The following is a 15,709-nucleotide window of genomic DNA, read 5'->3' as shown; positions in this document are numbered from 1 at the left end:
CATATATATAATATATTATATATAATATAATATATATGATATATAATATAATATATAATAAATTATATAATAAATTATATAAATATAATTTAAATGCTTTTCTAGAAAAGTAAAGGTATCACAATGATTCCTCTCCAGATTCTGACTCACAAATGTAAAGATTAAAATACTTACGCATGCGGGCAGATATATTTGATATGTGAACTTCTGATACCCGCGAAGGCTTCTGCCCATCCATGCCTGGAGGGAAATTATGTGAATAATGCCATTAGATACTGTTTTAAATCCCAATAAATTAGTAACGGAATAGTACTTTAAAAAACTTGCAAGGATAAATGTAGCTCTTTATAATACCATAAAAGTATGGGCCGTCAATGCTATTAAAACGCCACAACAACCCAAAGGCTACTAAGCTTTGTCTACAAATAAAGATGAACTCTCCTGATTTCTGAAGAGCAGTGTGTTTTCTTTCACAGATTTCCACAGGGCTTTACTATTTACAAAATACAGGTATATTTATCTCTCTATAACGTCACAACAAAGTAGACAAGACAGATAATATAAATCATATTTTATATGATGGAAGAAACCTCAGAAGTAAATCAGTTGTCTAATATCTCTACATGCTTCTACTCTAATGAAAATAACTTTAATTAACATTCTTTCCTTGTGTGTATTATATGTGTTCAAAATGGAATACGAGAAAAACTAAAAAAAATAAAACAGTAAATCACAATCCTTCTAGCTGCAAATAAGCAGTTATCTTTTGGTGCACTTCCTTCTGATTTTTTTCACGCATAACACCTAAGCAACAGATACAGATTTTACAAAAATGGGATACTATACATACATACATACAGTACCTACTTGTTTACACTTGACATCGTAACTGATACTTCCTACATGTTACTTCTATTAAAGCATAAAAGAAAAGTAACCTAAGGGGCGCCTATTGGGCTCATTTGGTAGAGCACGGACTCTTGATCCCTAGGTCATGAGTTCAAGCCCCATGCTGGGCCCAGAGCTTATTTTAAAAAAAAAAGAAATTAAAAAAAAATTTTTAAAAAGTAACTTAGGACATTTTTTGTGTGAAATAGTCCAGATATAAATGTTAAATGCAGGGCACCTGGTTGGCTTAGGTGGTAGAGGATGTGACTCTTGTGTGATGAGTTCAAGCCCCATGTTGGGTAAGGAGGCTACTTAAAATTAAAAAAACAATTTAAAATTAAATAAACAAATACAAAAATGTTGAATGCTTTTGTATTAACTATTCTTCTATTTTAATACACCTCTCCCAAAAGTGTTAAAGGCATATAGAAAAATCAGTAACAACTGTAGTAATATTTACACTTATATAACAACACTAAGTCAGGCACTATTCTAGAGTTGTAGGAGTGCTTGCATGTGTAAATGTGTGTTTAATTTTTTTCAAATCTTTATTTACTTTTGAGAGAGAGAGTATGAGCAGGGGAGGAACAGAAAGGGAGACACAGAATCCAAAGCAGGCTCTAGGCTCTGAGCTGTCAGCACAGAGCCCGATGTGGGGCTTGAACCCACAAACTGCGAGATCATGACCTGAGCCGAAGTTGGACACTTAACTGACTGAGCCACCCAGGCGCCCCTAAATGTGTGTTTATATGTGAGTTCATGTGTGTGTGTACATATATGAGACTTCACTCTGAAAACTACAAAAATGTTGAAAGAAATTAAAGATCTATGTAAATGGACATCTCATGTTCATGGACCAGAAAACTTAATCTTCTTAAGGTGACAGTACACACAAACTGATCTACAGAGTCAATGCAATCTCTATCAGAATCATTGCTGGCTTTGCAGAAATTGACAAGCCAATTCCAAAATTCATTTGGACATGCAAGAGACCCAGAAGAGCCAAAACAATCTTAAAAACGAGTAAGGTTGGGGGCACCTGGATGGCTCATTCGGTTAAGTATCTGACTTCATCTCAGGTCATATCTCACGGTTCATGGGTTCATACCCTGCATCAGCCTCTGTGCTGACAGCTCAGAGCCTGGAGCCTGCTTTGAATTCTGTGTCTCCCTCTCTCTCTGCTCCTCCCCGACTCGTGCTCTGTCTCTGTCTCTCTCTCAAAAATAAATAAACATTAAAAAAAAAATTTAATGAGTGAGGTTGGAGGCCTCACACTTCCCAATTTCAAAAGACTTAAACCTAAGAGATAAAACTATAAAACTCCCAGAAGAAAATACATGGAAATCTTGTAGCCTTAGATTGGGTAATGATTTCTTAGATGCCAAAAGCACAAGCAACAACAAAATTTTCAAAAAAAATCATCAAAATTAAAAACCATTATGCTTCAAAGAACATTACAAAGAAAGTGAAAAGACAACCTACAGAATGGGAGAAATATTTGCAAAACATACATTCAGTAAGGGTCTAGGATCCATAACATATAAAGAACTCTTAAAACCCACAAACAGAAAGACAGCCTAGACATAAACAGGTAAAGGACCTGAAAAGACATTTTTCCAAAGATATACAAATGGCCAACATGGATAGGAAAAGATGCTCAGCATTATTAGTCATTAGGTACATGCAAATAAAATCACAATACCACTTCACACCCTCTAGGATGGCTATAATCAAAAGACAAGGGGTGCCTTGCTAGCTCAGTCGGCAGGGCATGTAAACTCTGATCTCAAGGTTGTAGTAAGTTTTGAGTCCCATGTTGGATGTACTTTAAAATCTTAAAAAAAAAAAAAAAAAAAAAGACAGAAACAAGTGTTAATGAGGATGGGGAGAAATCAGAATTTTCATGTACTGCTGGTTAACATGAAGTTACCATATGAACGAGCAATTCTACTCAAAGAAATATGATCAACAAGAAAAAGGAATGAAGTACTAACATATGCTACAACATGGATGAACCTTATAAACATTAGGTTAAGTAAAGGAAGCCGTTACAAAAGACCATGTTATATGATTCCATTTATACGAAATGTCCAGAATAGGTGAATCTACAGGTATAGAAAATAGTGGTTACCTATGGCTGAGAATATACGGGTTTCAGGGTGATAACGAGTATAGGGTTTCTTTTTGGAATAAAAATGGCTGCACAGTTCTGTGAATATATTAAAGGGTGAACTGCAGAATTCAAGTGGGTGAATTGTGCGGTATATCTCAAACTGTTGCCAAAAGAAATACATGACACAAGCCCAGTCATGAGAAAACATTAAAACTAAGTTAAGGGTCATTCTACAGAATATACAAAGGTAAGGCTCTGTATTTTAAAAATATAAAGGCTATGAAAATGAACCTGGACCACTTTCTTACACCATACACAAAAATAAACTCAAAATGGATGAAAGACCTCAGTGTAAGACAGGAAGCCATCAAAATCCTCAAGGAGAAAGCAGGCAAAAACCTCTTTGATCTTGGTCGCAGCAACTTCTTACTCAACACATCTCCAGAGGCAAGGGAAACAAAAGCAAAAATGAACTATTGGGACCTTATCAAAATAAAAAACTTCTGCACAGCGAAGGAAACAATCGGCAAAACTAAAAGGCAACCGATGGGAGAAGATATTTGCAAATGGCATATCAGATAAAGGGTTAGTATCCAAAATCTGTAAAGAACTTGTCAAACTCAACACCCAAAAAACAAATAATCCAGTGAAGAAACAGGCAAAAGACATGAACAGACACTTCTCCAAAGAAGACATCCAGATAGCCAACCGACACATGAAAAAATGCTCAACATCACACATCATCAGGGAAATACAAATCGAAACCACAATGAGACACCACCTCACACCTGTCAGAATGGCTAACATTAACAACTCAGGCAACAACAGATGTTGGCGAGGATGCGGAGAAAGAGGATCTCTTTTGCATTGTTGGTGGCAATGCAAGCTAGTGCAGCCACTCTGGAAACCAGTATGGAGGTTCCTCAAACAACTAAACATACAACTACCCCATGACCCAGCAATTGCACTACTAGGTATTTATCCAAGGGATACAGGTATGCTGTTTCGAAGGGGCACATACACCCCCATGTTTATAGCAGCACTATCAACAACAGCCGAAGTATGGAAAGAGCCCAAATGTCCACCGATGAATGAATGAAGAAGATGTGGTATATATGCACAATGTATTACTTGGCAATCAAAAAGAATGAAATCTTGCCATTTGCAACTACGTGGATGGAACTGGAGGGTATTATGCTAAGTGAAATTAGTCAGAGAAAGACAAAGATCCTATGGCTTCACTCATATGAGGACTTTAAGACACAGAACAGATGAACACAAGGGAAAGGAAGCAAAAATAATATAAAAACAGGGAGGGGGGAAACATAAGAGACTCTTAAACATGGAGAACAAACAGAGGGTTTCTGGAGAGGTTGTGGGAGGGGAGATGGGCTAAATGGGTAAGGAGCATTAAGGAATCTACCCCTGAAATCACTGTTGTACTATATGCTAACTAACTTGGAGGTAAATTAAAAAAATTAAAAATATATATATCCATCTATATATAAAGGAAATGAGAGATAGACTAATAAACTTTCATAACAGACATGATAGCTAAAAGTAACACAAATTACTGGAAAGGATCTTAGACCAGGAAGGAAACACATAGTTGGGAAAGTTGGCAAAACCTGAATGGATTAGGGGATGCCTGGATGGCTCAGTTGGTTGTGCATCGGACTTGGGCTCAGGTCATGATCTCACGGTTCATGAGCTTAAGCCCTGCATCAGGCTCTGTGCTGACAGCTAAGAGCCTGGAGCCTGCTTCAGATTCTCTCTCTCTGTCTCTCTGTTTTTCCCCGCCCCTCCTGGGATTCTCTCTCTCTCTGTCCCTCAGTTGGGCCATGTATCTCTCTCTCCCTCAAAAAAAAAAAAAAAAAAAAAAGTTCTGATTACTAGATAATGAGCATATACATATGGAGACAGAGAAAGAGCTTGAATGCATGCACAGTTGCACAATGTAGTAAAAGATTAACAATTGGGGAAGCTTGGCAACAAAGATATGGAATGATCAGCACAAGTAACCAAAGACAGAAAAAGATAAACTAGAATTCATCAGGATTAAAACTGTCGTGCTTTAATGTACACTATCAAGAAAGTGAAAAGATAACCCTTAGATTGGGGGATAATATTTGAAAATCACATACATGAGGTTTCCATTATCTAAAATATATTTTTATTTTTATTTTTTTAAGTTTATTTATTATTTTTAGTAATCTCTACATTCAATGTGCGGCTGGAACTCACGACCCTGAGATCAAGAATCACATGCTCTTCCAACTAAGCCAGCCAGACTCTCCTAGAATATATTTTTATTTTTTAATTATTATTATTTTTAGTTTTGAGAGAGAGAGAGAGAGAGAGCACGAGTGTGGGGAAGGGGCAGAGAGAAAGGGGGAAAGAGGATTCCAAGCAGGCTCTGAGCTGACAGAAGTGAGCCCAATGGAGGGCTCGAACTCACAAACTGCAAGATCATGCCTGGGCCGAAGTTGGACACTTAACTGACTGAGCTGCACAGGAGACCCTAGCATATATTTTTAAAGTCTTAAAAATCAACAAGAAAAAAGACAACTTGGTTTTAAAAATGGGCAAAGGGCTTGCACAGATATTTCTCTAATGAATATATATAAATGGCCAAATAAGCACATGAAAAGATGATCAACTTCATCAGTCACTAGGAAATGCAATTAAAAACCCAAACACTTCACACTCGATAGGATGGCTATAATCCAAAAGAAAGAGAATAACAAATACTGGTGAGAATGTGGAAAAATCAGAACCTTCTTACACTGTTAGAAGAACAGGAAAATGGTACAGCCACTGTGGACAACAAACGGTCTGGGAGCTCCTCAAAGGGTTAAACAGTTACCACTGACTCAGCAACCGTTCAAGTGAACGGAAAACCTATATTCATGTAAAATCTTGCACATGGATGTTCTGAGTAGCACTAATCATAACAGCCAAGAGGACGAAACAATTCAAATGTTCATCAACTGATAAATTTAAAAACTATGGTATATTCATAAGATCAATACATGGCTATCACTCCATGGAATATTATTTGAGAATAAAAGGAATAAAGTACTGATACATGTCACAAAATGAATGAACCTGAAAAACATGCTATGTGAAAGAATGCATACTAAAAGGTCAAATATTGTCCAATTCCATTTATATGAGAAATCCAGAAGAGGTAAATCCATAGAAACCACAGGGAGATTAGTGGTTGCCAGGGAAGGGAATAAAGAATATCTGCTAAGGGGTGTACCATTTCTTTGGGGGATGTTGAAAATATCCTGCAATTAACACCTTAGTGATGGTTCCACAACTTTGTAAATATACTAAAAACTATGGAATTGTACACTTTAAAAGAGTTGCTTTTATGATATGCAAATCATATTTCAATAAATAACATTAACAACTGAAGAAGTTTTTAAAAAGGGGCAGGCCAGAACTGAACTGTGGCCCACTGTTTGCCAACCACTCTTCTACACAAGAAATACTAAGAACTCTTATGAGAAAAAGAACAGAAATCTTGAGTTCTAGTCCAACTCTGCCTCTATGTAGAAGCGTGGATACAGACAGCTCAGACTAGTGGCTTTCAAAGTGTTCTCTCCAGATCAGTAATAATATCTGGGAACTTGTCAGAAATGCAAATTGCCGGGCCCCATCCCAGACCCAGTGAATCAGAAACTCTGGTGGTGGGGACCACATTGAGCCTTCCAGGTGATTTTTATGCATATTAAAGTATGAGAATCAATGCTTTTCTAGTCCTTAGTTTTCCCATCCATAATCTCCCCATCGCTTATAAAAAATCTTCTTTGAATGTTTATTTTTATTATTTTTCTTAAAAAAATTTTTTTTTAATTTACCATTTATTTTGAGAGAGAGAGAGAGAAAGAGAGAGCACGAGAAGGGGAGGACGAGAGAGAGAGAGAGAGAGAGAGAGAGAGAGAGAGAGAGAATCTGAAGCAGGCTCCAGGCTCTGAGCTGTTAGCACAGAGCCAGACACAGGGCTCAAACTCATGAGCTGTGAGATCATGACGTGAGCCGAAGTCAGATGCTCAACCGACTGAGCCACCCAGGTACCCCTAAAGATCTTTGACTGTAACTGAATTATACAAAAGTATGGCCAACTTGTTTCCAGTCCTTTTGTTAATTTTCAAAGTCAGTGGAAACCTCAAGATTCAAGAAGTCGAGACAAAGCTTCAGTTAAATGAACAATCTACTGTTCAGAAACCTAGATCAATCAGAATATATTTCACTTATTTGAAACAGAAAAAGAAAACAAAACATGCACACACACATATACATACAAAGGTTTTCTGAGTCCAAAAAAAATTTCCAGGCATATCCCAAGAAATATCACAAATTCACACTATTTTATTTCTCAATTGTGCTTTTAGAAAAGACTACAACAAAGTAACTAAAGTCTATTTCCATTATGCTCACTACTCCATAGTAATATGGTGTGGAACTAAAAACAAAGATTCCAGGTTTGTACAAGAAGCACTACTTATTACCATCCCTGTCCCAGTAGCACATCACAGTTACAGAATCTCTCCTATCTGTCCTAATGAGTCTTACCAACTATCTGGCTAAGAGCAAAATGACCCAAGGTGGGTCAGATTCATTTTTTTTTTTTTATGTCTACTTATTTTTGAGAGATACAGCATGAGTGGGGGATGGGGAGAGAGTAGGGAGACACAGAATCTGAAGCAGGCTCCAGGCTCTGAGCTGTCAGCACAGAGCCCGATGCGGGGCTTGAACCCACAAGATATGAGATCATGACCTGAGCCAAAGTCAGACGCTCAACCAACTGAGCCACCCAAGTACCCCAAGATTAGGTCAGATTTTTTTTTTTTTAGTTTTTTTTAAATGTTTGTTTCTATTTGAGAGAGAGACAGAGACAGAGCTCGAGCCAGGGAGGGGCAGAGCGAGAGAGGGAGTCAGAACCTGAAGCAGGCACCAGGCTCCAAGCTGTTAGCACAGAGCCCAACGCAGGGCTCGAACTCATGAGCCATGAGATCATGACCTGAACCAAAGTCAGACGCTTAACTGACTGAGCTACCAGGTGCCCCAAGATGGGGTCAGATTCTTAACTGAACACCAGAATTAGGGTTGATATAAAGTCAGAGCTGGGGTGGTCCATTTTGATCAGAAAAATGTGTCAGCTGAGGAAATTGTGCAAATACACAGAAAGAAGCAAAAGTAAGAGACCACAAGGGGATGAAAAGCAGAGAGATGAAAGGCACTTTGGTGCATGCAGTTGACTGAATAGTACCCACCAAAATTCATGTTCACCTGGAACATCAGAACGTGACCTTATTTGGAAATAGGCTCTTTGCAGATGTAATCTGTTAAGGATCAAGATGGGATTTATTAGGATTAGGGTGGGCCCTAAATCTAGCAACTGGTGTCCTTATTAGAAATGAGAAAATAAATGAGGAAAGTACACAGATTAACAGCAAAATGGTCATGTGAGGAGGGAGGCAGAGACTGGAAGTAACTCTCAAAAGCCAAGGAACTGTCACAACCTGGAAGAGGCACAGGGTTCTCCCCAACAGCTTTTGCAGGGAGCATTTGTAGTCCTTTTGACACCCTGACACTGGACTCCTAACTTCTTTAACTGTCAGAATAAATTTCTGTGGCTTTAAGCCATCTAGTTTGTAGTGTTTTACTATGGCAGCCCTGGGAAACTTAATATACTTGGTGACTAATTCCCATTATAGGTCTTGCCCCTTAATTCCTCATTCATTTATTTATCTACTCAACACTTAGTTCTTCTACGTATCCAGTAGCGTCCAAGCCCTGAGGATGCAGTATTAAGTTAAATAGAAAAAACCTGTGTTCTCAGGTGACTTTTATTTCAATGAAATTAAAAAAAATCTTTGCGTTCTTGGAGCTTATATGCTAATGAGCTATCTTGTATCCTTCCATAAATTTTGTATAAACTAGTTGAACAGTTTTCTAGTCCTTGTAACTAAATGATCCCCAAATCCCACTCTATAATTCTCTTAGTTCTTGATTACAAAAAGACCTGCAAATGAACGGTCACAAAATATACCCATGTTGCCAATTCAATATTATTTTTGATCTTACTTGATCTCTCAGTTAAGACTTAATCTACTTAAACATTTGTCTTTGAAACTTTATTTTTGTCTTTTTAATGTTTATTTATTTTTAGAGAGAGAGAGAGAGAGAGCACATGCAAGCAGGGGAGGGGCAGAGAGAGGGAGGGGGAGAGAGAGAATCCCAAGTAGGCTCCGCACTACCAGTGCAGAGCCCGATGCAGGGTTTGATCTCCTGAATCATGAGATCCTGACCCGAGCCGAAATCGAGTCAGCTGCTTAGTCGACTGAGCTTCTCAGGCGCCCCCGTCTTTTTTTTTTTTTTCTTTTGAAACTTTCTTTTCTAAGCTTTAAAATCTCCACAGCCTAGAAAATTCTCATGTAGATTGGTAATAAAGACCAGTAACTCCTGGAACATATGGAGGGAAGTTTACATGAAGAGGGCCAAGTTTTCCACCTGGCCTTTTCTCCTTCCCTGGAACTGAGCTTTCAAGTGTCACGTTCAGCTGTGTGGGGGCGAGGGGGGCGGTCAGGTGTGGAGGTGGTTCCCATGTATGAAGCAAAGCTGTGGGCTGGGGCACCTGGAGGGGTGATGAGGCAATGCCAAAACGCACTACTGACCAAAACTGCGGAACAGAAGCCAGGTTTCTTATGGAGTTACAAATACGGAAAGAGGGAAGGCTAGCATAATCCCAGTGGTGCTGACTGGAACTGGAGGAAATCAGTATAAAGCCCCAAATTTTAATATATGTAAATTTCAAAACTGATATAGATGTGTGTCCACACATGTATGTTATGTAGCTACACTTCCAGTTTTGTCTACGGAAAGGATCTAGAAGTAACGATTCCTTCAACAAGCACATCCGGCACTCAGATCTAGGTTCCTAAATAATACTCTACGAAAAGGAACCAGAGCTCTTGAAAAAAATGGCTGAGTCCCAGGACTGAAGTAGGAAAAATATAAGATGATCCTGGAACAGATCTTGCTGTATCAGAAAGCAGGGAAGTGTTCAAGGAATGATGGAGACATGTCCCATAAGAGCAGCTTGAAGGGGCTCCCGCTAGCCAACTACAAGATGATTTGACGTCAAAAATATGATAGATTTAAGTTTGTAACCCTCAGAGTAAAACAGCAATCCAAGAGTCTGTCCTGATTTGACACTTTAAAATGAATAAATGAATATATGTATACATAATAAGGGAGAAGGGAGAGTTGCCAATGAATAAATCTAGAATGAAGGATTTTTTGAAAAGATCATCATTTGGAACTTTCACAATAATAGGTATGGACAAGAATCATTAATGGACACTAAATCCATAGGTGAAAATTTGGCGAGAAACATGTTTTCATAATATCGAAGCATCTCCCTGTGGGGAAATAGGTTCTACTTACATAAATGGGTTAGAAAAAAGCTTAGAGTGGAAAGCCGCCACCATGGGGGAGAAAGCACCCGAGGATAGCTAGCAGGACATTATAATGGGGTCAGGAGTAGCTTATTACATCACCTGCAGGAAACTACTGTCCATCTGACACCAATATACTACTGTTCTTTGATTACAAACTCCACTTGCCCTCCAGACCCTTTGCTTCTTCCACACAAGTTAATGATTACTGTCTATTTTCTCCACGTTCACGTGTGTAAGATCTTGTTTTCTTCACGTTCACCACGTGAGTAATATCTTATGAGCTCAATAAATCCAGAGACAAAACCCCTGTTCAGGGCTCTTGTCTCCTCCCGAACACTAGCCTTTCAATTCTGCATCTGCTCTCTTGCCGGACAAGAAAGAACTCCAGACTCATAGTCTGCTACATCTCCCCACAAAATATTTTTAAGTAAACACACTTATTAATTTTACTGTGGAGAAATGGAACAAACACTATCTTAACCAGGTGAAAAAATGTAGCATCACCAGTGAACAAAAACCAACACAGTATGTGTCTGATACAATCCATAGAGAGGAACACAGCAACACCTGTGTTATTTTTGTCAAAAAAGGCTTAAGTCAGAGACATTACATAAACCCAAACTGAGGACAGCCCACAAAGTCATTGGCCCGTATTCTCAAAAAGTGTCAAGTCATGAAAGACAAGGAAAGACTGCTCTAGACTGAAGGAGACTAAGGGCACATGATAACTAAACGTAACATGTGATCCTGAATTGGATCCTGGGCCCGTAAGAGACATGATTGGGTCAAATCAAGAAAAATGTGATGACAAAAGCAAGATATTTGATGATCAATGTTAACTTCCTGATTGATGGTTAACTGTGGTGATGTGGGAATGTTCCTGTACTTACAAGATACACACTGAAATTTTATAGAGTAATGAGGCAGTACTTCTTCAGTATGTCCCAATTGTTCCAGAGATGTTAACAACTGGGTAATCTGAGAGGAAGAGCATCAGGAGCTCTAAATACTACTTCTGTTAAACATTTATGTAAATTTACAGTTGTTTTCAAAGAGCTAAAAATTTTAAAACACAGTAACAATGATGAAATGCCGTTCCCTAAATTTATAGTCCGCACAAAAAAATGGGTAGGGGCAAATTAATAAACATACAGAGTGACAGACTTAGAAAATCGTATCATATTAACAACTGAGTCAAGCAAGAATCATCAACGGATGCTAAAAACATTGGGTGAAAGCTTAATGTACAATCTGCAAAGTCTCAAAGTATCTCCCTACAAGTTGCTTTTTAAACTACAAAGGGACAATAACTGCAGTAGAGAAACCCGGAAAATGCCATCATGCTCAAGTGATCCAAGTAAACAACAAGGGGACAAATGCTATCATTTGCATGCTGACATGATGCAATGAACAGGACGTATCACCAGGTAAAGTTTGAATAACTCTTGCATTAGACAATGATATTAAGTGTTCAATTTCCCAAACGTGATGAACTGTTCTGGGGTTACATAAAAGACTCTCCTTGTTCTTAGGAAATACATGCTAAAGGGTTTGGAAATAAAGAATCAGGATAACTGCAATTTACTCTCAGGGGGTTCGGCAAACATAGTAACCTATTCAATAGACAGAGATTAGTGAATCTGGGTAAAAGGTATTGAGCAATCTCTATTCTTGCAACTCTTCCACAAATTTGAAAATACTTCAAAATGCAACATTTTTTAAATTGCTATCAAAAATAAGTACTTCTGGGTTTTTGGATTTCAACTAATTTTCATTCTCCTCTCATATTTACAGTTTGAATTTGTTTACAATACTAATATAACATTTTCATAATCCTAACAGCTACTCTTATTTTAGAAGGAAATCTGTGATCTCACACCATACAGTATAGTCTAAAACATATTTCTTTGAATACTAGTTTCACAGTTTATTATACATGTTATTAGCAACATTTTATCATAGGTGTTTCTTTACAGCAGAACTTTTCAGAATTTTAAACATGCTAGTGCATATGCTAGAAAATTTTTCAAGAGGACAATATGCCACTTCATATTTCCTGGACAGTAAGACATAATCTAAATAAGAGACACCACTGAAAAAAACAGCTTTTTAAGGGGGAAAAAAAAAATCACCACCACAATAAACACACGTGTAGTAAAATGAGCACCAATCTCAGAAACAAAAACGTGGGGGAAATTATATATTAGAATTGTCAAAATATAGAATTACATGGGTCTTCCAATCATATTTGGTCACCATTTTTTTCATGAGGAATCTAAAAGACACAGACCTGGAGACCTATGTTACCAGACAGTATACCTTGGCTAGTTCTACAAAAGTCTTAACCAAAAAGAAAAAGGAAAAAAAAAAAAAAAAAAAAGGCAAAACCTGCCCAATTTTATAGCAACGAACAAAATCACTTAATCCCCATCATCCGCCAATTTAACCCATATTTTAAACATTAAATTGCCACTTGTCAGATTGATTGCTTCTGAATTTCACCAAGTATTCATGGGACCAATTTAGAGTCAGCTTTTATCTCATGAAGTATTTTTAGAATTGGAGACCTTTAATTTTTTACATAAACCTAATTCTTGGTCAAGATGCCTGGATGCTCTTGGTAATTTTAATCTCACATTTCCTTCATCATTGTCAGTCTTTAACTTCAGCTCATGGATGGAATCTGGCTAAATTGGGGTCTACAGAGAATCTTCCTACACTGAAGCTTTCTTCTCTTGGACTGATTCTTTAGGCCTGGATCTCCTTAAAGAGAAAGTTACAGGGTAGCAAGTTCCTCCTTGACTTGTCAGGGATTGGTTGTAAAAGAGCTGTGAGACTCTCTTCAGTTAAATAATAGTTAAAAAAAAAAAAAAAAAAAAAAGTCTGTCATTTTCACAAGACAACATGATTGCCAGAAAGAGTCCTGCAACCTGTTCCCCAGCTCCATACAAGGTATGTGTCCTGCACCTCCACTTAGTAGACATAAAAGAATATTAGGAGTCACTTTTAACAATTCATCTAGCCCAACACCTCCTTGGAAAGAACATTTAATGGTTTTTGGCTACTTTATCCAAAATTTATCTATCTTCAGTTTTCCTCCAGTTCTGTAATTTTGCCCAAGTTTCAAATTGATAATCACTGGTTGGTTTATCGCTCCATACCCAATGTGGGGCTTGAACTCACCACTCTTGAGACCGAGAGAGAGCCACAGGCTCTACTGACTGAGCCAGACGCGTGCCCCCGATAATCACTGCTTTACATTAAAAACAAAAACCTCTCAGGGCACCTCGCTGATGCAGTCATCCAACTTCAGCTCAGGTCATGATCTCCCGGTTCATGAGCTCGAGCCCCGCGTCGGGCTCTGTGCTGACAGCTCAGAGCCTGGAGCCTGCTTCGGATTCTGTGTCTCCCTCTCTCTGTGCCTCTCCCCCTCGCACTCTCTCTGTCTCAAAAATAAAACAAAACAGTAAAAAAAAAAAAAAAAACAAAACAACAACAAAAAAAAAACACCTTTCCAAAACACACACCTCTCAATACAGAAAAAGCCTAAGGGAAAGATAAATCATGTGACTAAAGTTAGCACAACAAAATGTGGCTCATCAGCCTCCAAATAAATCTTTGCGTGTTCTCCCCTGCACTTCAACTGATTTCTTCTAAGCTCTCAATCAGAACACCGTAGACCTCACGTTGCTATTATGTGTCTTATCAAAACCAACTACTTCTCAGCCCGTCCTGCAATTTTAACTCCTGGAGAAAGTTCTCAATTGCACGCTGTCTCTACAAACATTCCGCCGATCTCTTGCATCCAAATACCCCCAGCAACTCAGAGAAGAGTTTGCAATTTTAATATGTTCCAGAAACAGGAGACGAAACATGACAAATTTAAGATGATGAGAGAAAAATTCAAAAATGAAAAGGTTGTATCTTATTCCTGGGCTGTAAGAAGCAGGACGAACAGCAATCTTCTTTTTATACAATCCTCGAGGCCTTAAACAAACCTTTGATGGTGTAAGTAGGGTTGCATAACCCCATTTCATTACTCTTACTACCAGCGGTACCTACCCTGTATCTCCCAAGCCGTGAAGGAAAATCACCTAAAAGAGAAGAGGGAAAATTAATAAGCAATGCCTAAACAGACCCACAGAGAAGCGTTAGACACTGAGGCCTCGGTTACGGTGGATGATGCCGCAATCACAGAGCACTGCCTTCAGCAAGTTCATCAATCTCTACAGACCTCTTAAGTGACGAAAATCTTTAACTTCTCTCCCCGAGTTCCTAAGACAATCAAGGTGGCGTTTTAGCACTTAAAAGAGGTCCCAAGTAGACATTCCTAGGTGCGAATGTCCACCCATTTTAAGAAAAAGACTTTGTCTCTTTCCAGTCAAACCATGCAAGCTTCGCATAGGGTGCCGAATTTTTCCATCGCAAAAAGGAACTTCCGGGCGGGCATAAAAAGTTTGAGATCCTCATACCCAAGTTTCCTAAAAAAATCAAACAAACAAACAAAAAAACCCAAAAAACAAAAACCAAAACAAAACCAAAAAACAGCACCTCTGGTTTTGGGAGACACGAAATCTTCAAACTTCTTTAATTTAGAACAAGAGTGCGAGGTAAGAAAATAAAGCATTCCCTCATCACAAATGAGACAGAAGCATGTTAGAAAGCCACCTCGTGTTAAGGCGCTTGTCCGCTAACGCCACTGTCCCCAAGCTGGGACGGGGGGGGGGGGGGGGGGGGGGGGGTTCGGGGGGGCCGGCGGGCCGCACTCGCTCCGCAATGCGGAGGACTCGGGTTCGGGGGCCGTTGAGCGGGAGGGAGGCGAATCCTCCGGGCCGGCCGCGACCCCGGCGCGCTCCGCTCGCGCCCTCCGCCCGCGCCAAGCCGCTCTTCCCCACCCCCCCACCCCCACGAGGGGCAGGGCGGAGCGCGCCCACCCACCGGTCGCCCACCGGCCTGCGACGCCGACCCCGCGCGAGAGGCGGCAGCCGGCGGCGGGCCGAGCGGGCCCCTCCGAACCCTGGCCGCCGCCACTCACCGCAGCGGTGGCTTTCCGGGCGGCGGGCACGATGGCGGGAAGCGGGGCAGACATGTTATTGCCGCACATACACCGGCTCGACTGACGGCGCGCGTCGGCGGCGGAACGGAGAGCGGGCGCCCGGCCCCGGCCCAAGGGCGTGCGAGCGGCGAGTCCCGGCCCGCCCCTCCGGGCGCGCGCTCAGGCGCGTGCGCGCCA

The 15,709-nt window shown here is 39.8% G+C and overlaps 1 protein-coding gene across 2 annotated transcripts in view; it reads right to left on the bottom strand.

Moving 5' to 3' along the window:
- The window catches only part of LYPLA1 (lysophospholipase 1), a 36,289-nt gene that overhangs the window by 15,221 nt on the left and 5,359 nt on the right, over positions 1-15,709 (bottom strand). The window contains exons 1-3 of one of the 2 annotated variants that reach the window (XM_040487786.1): positions 15,512-15,678; positions 14,539-14,570; positions 175-240 (exon numbers count right to left, since the gene is read on the bottom strand). In XM_040487786.1, the coding sequence (XP_040343720.1) occupies positions 175-240; positions 14,539-14,570; positions 15,512-15,580 (167 nt within the window). In that variant the 5' untranslated portion in view covers positions 15,581-15,678. Of the gene's footprint in view, positions 1-174; positions 241-14,538; positions 14,571-15,511; positions 15,679-15,709 lie in introns of those variants that run through there. The other variant, XM_040487788.1, reaches the window with a different exon arrangement.

This window comes from Herpailurus yagouaroundi, unplaced genomic scaffold, assembly GCF_014898765.1.
Source record: "Herpailurus yagouaroundi ecotype Mexico unplaced genomic scaffold, PumYag 165, whole genome shotgun sequence".
Taxonomy (NCBI): Eukaryota; Metazoa; Chordata; class Mammalia; order Carnivora; family Felidae; genus Herpailurus; species Herpailurus yagouaroundi.
This window is presented reverse-complemented; position numbering and strand designations above follow the sequence as displayed.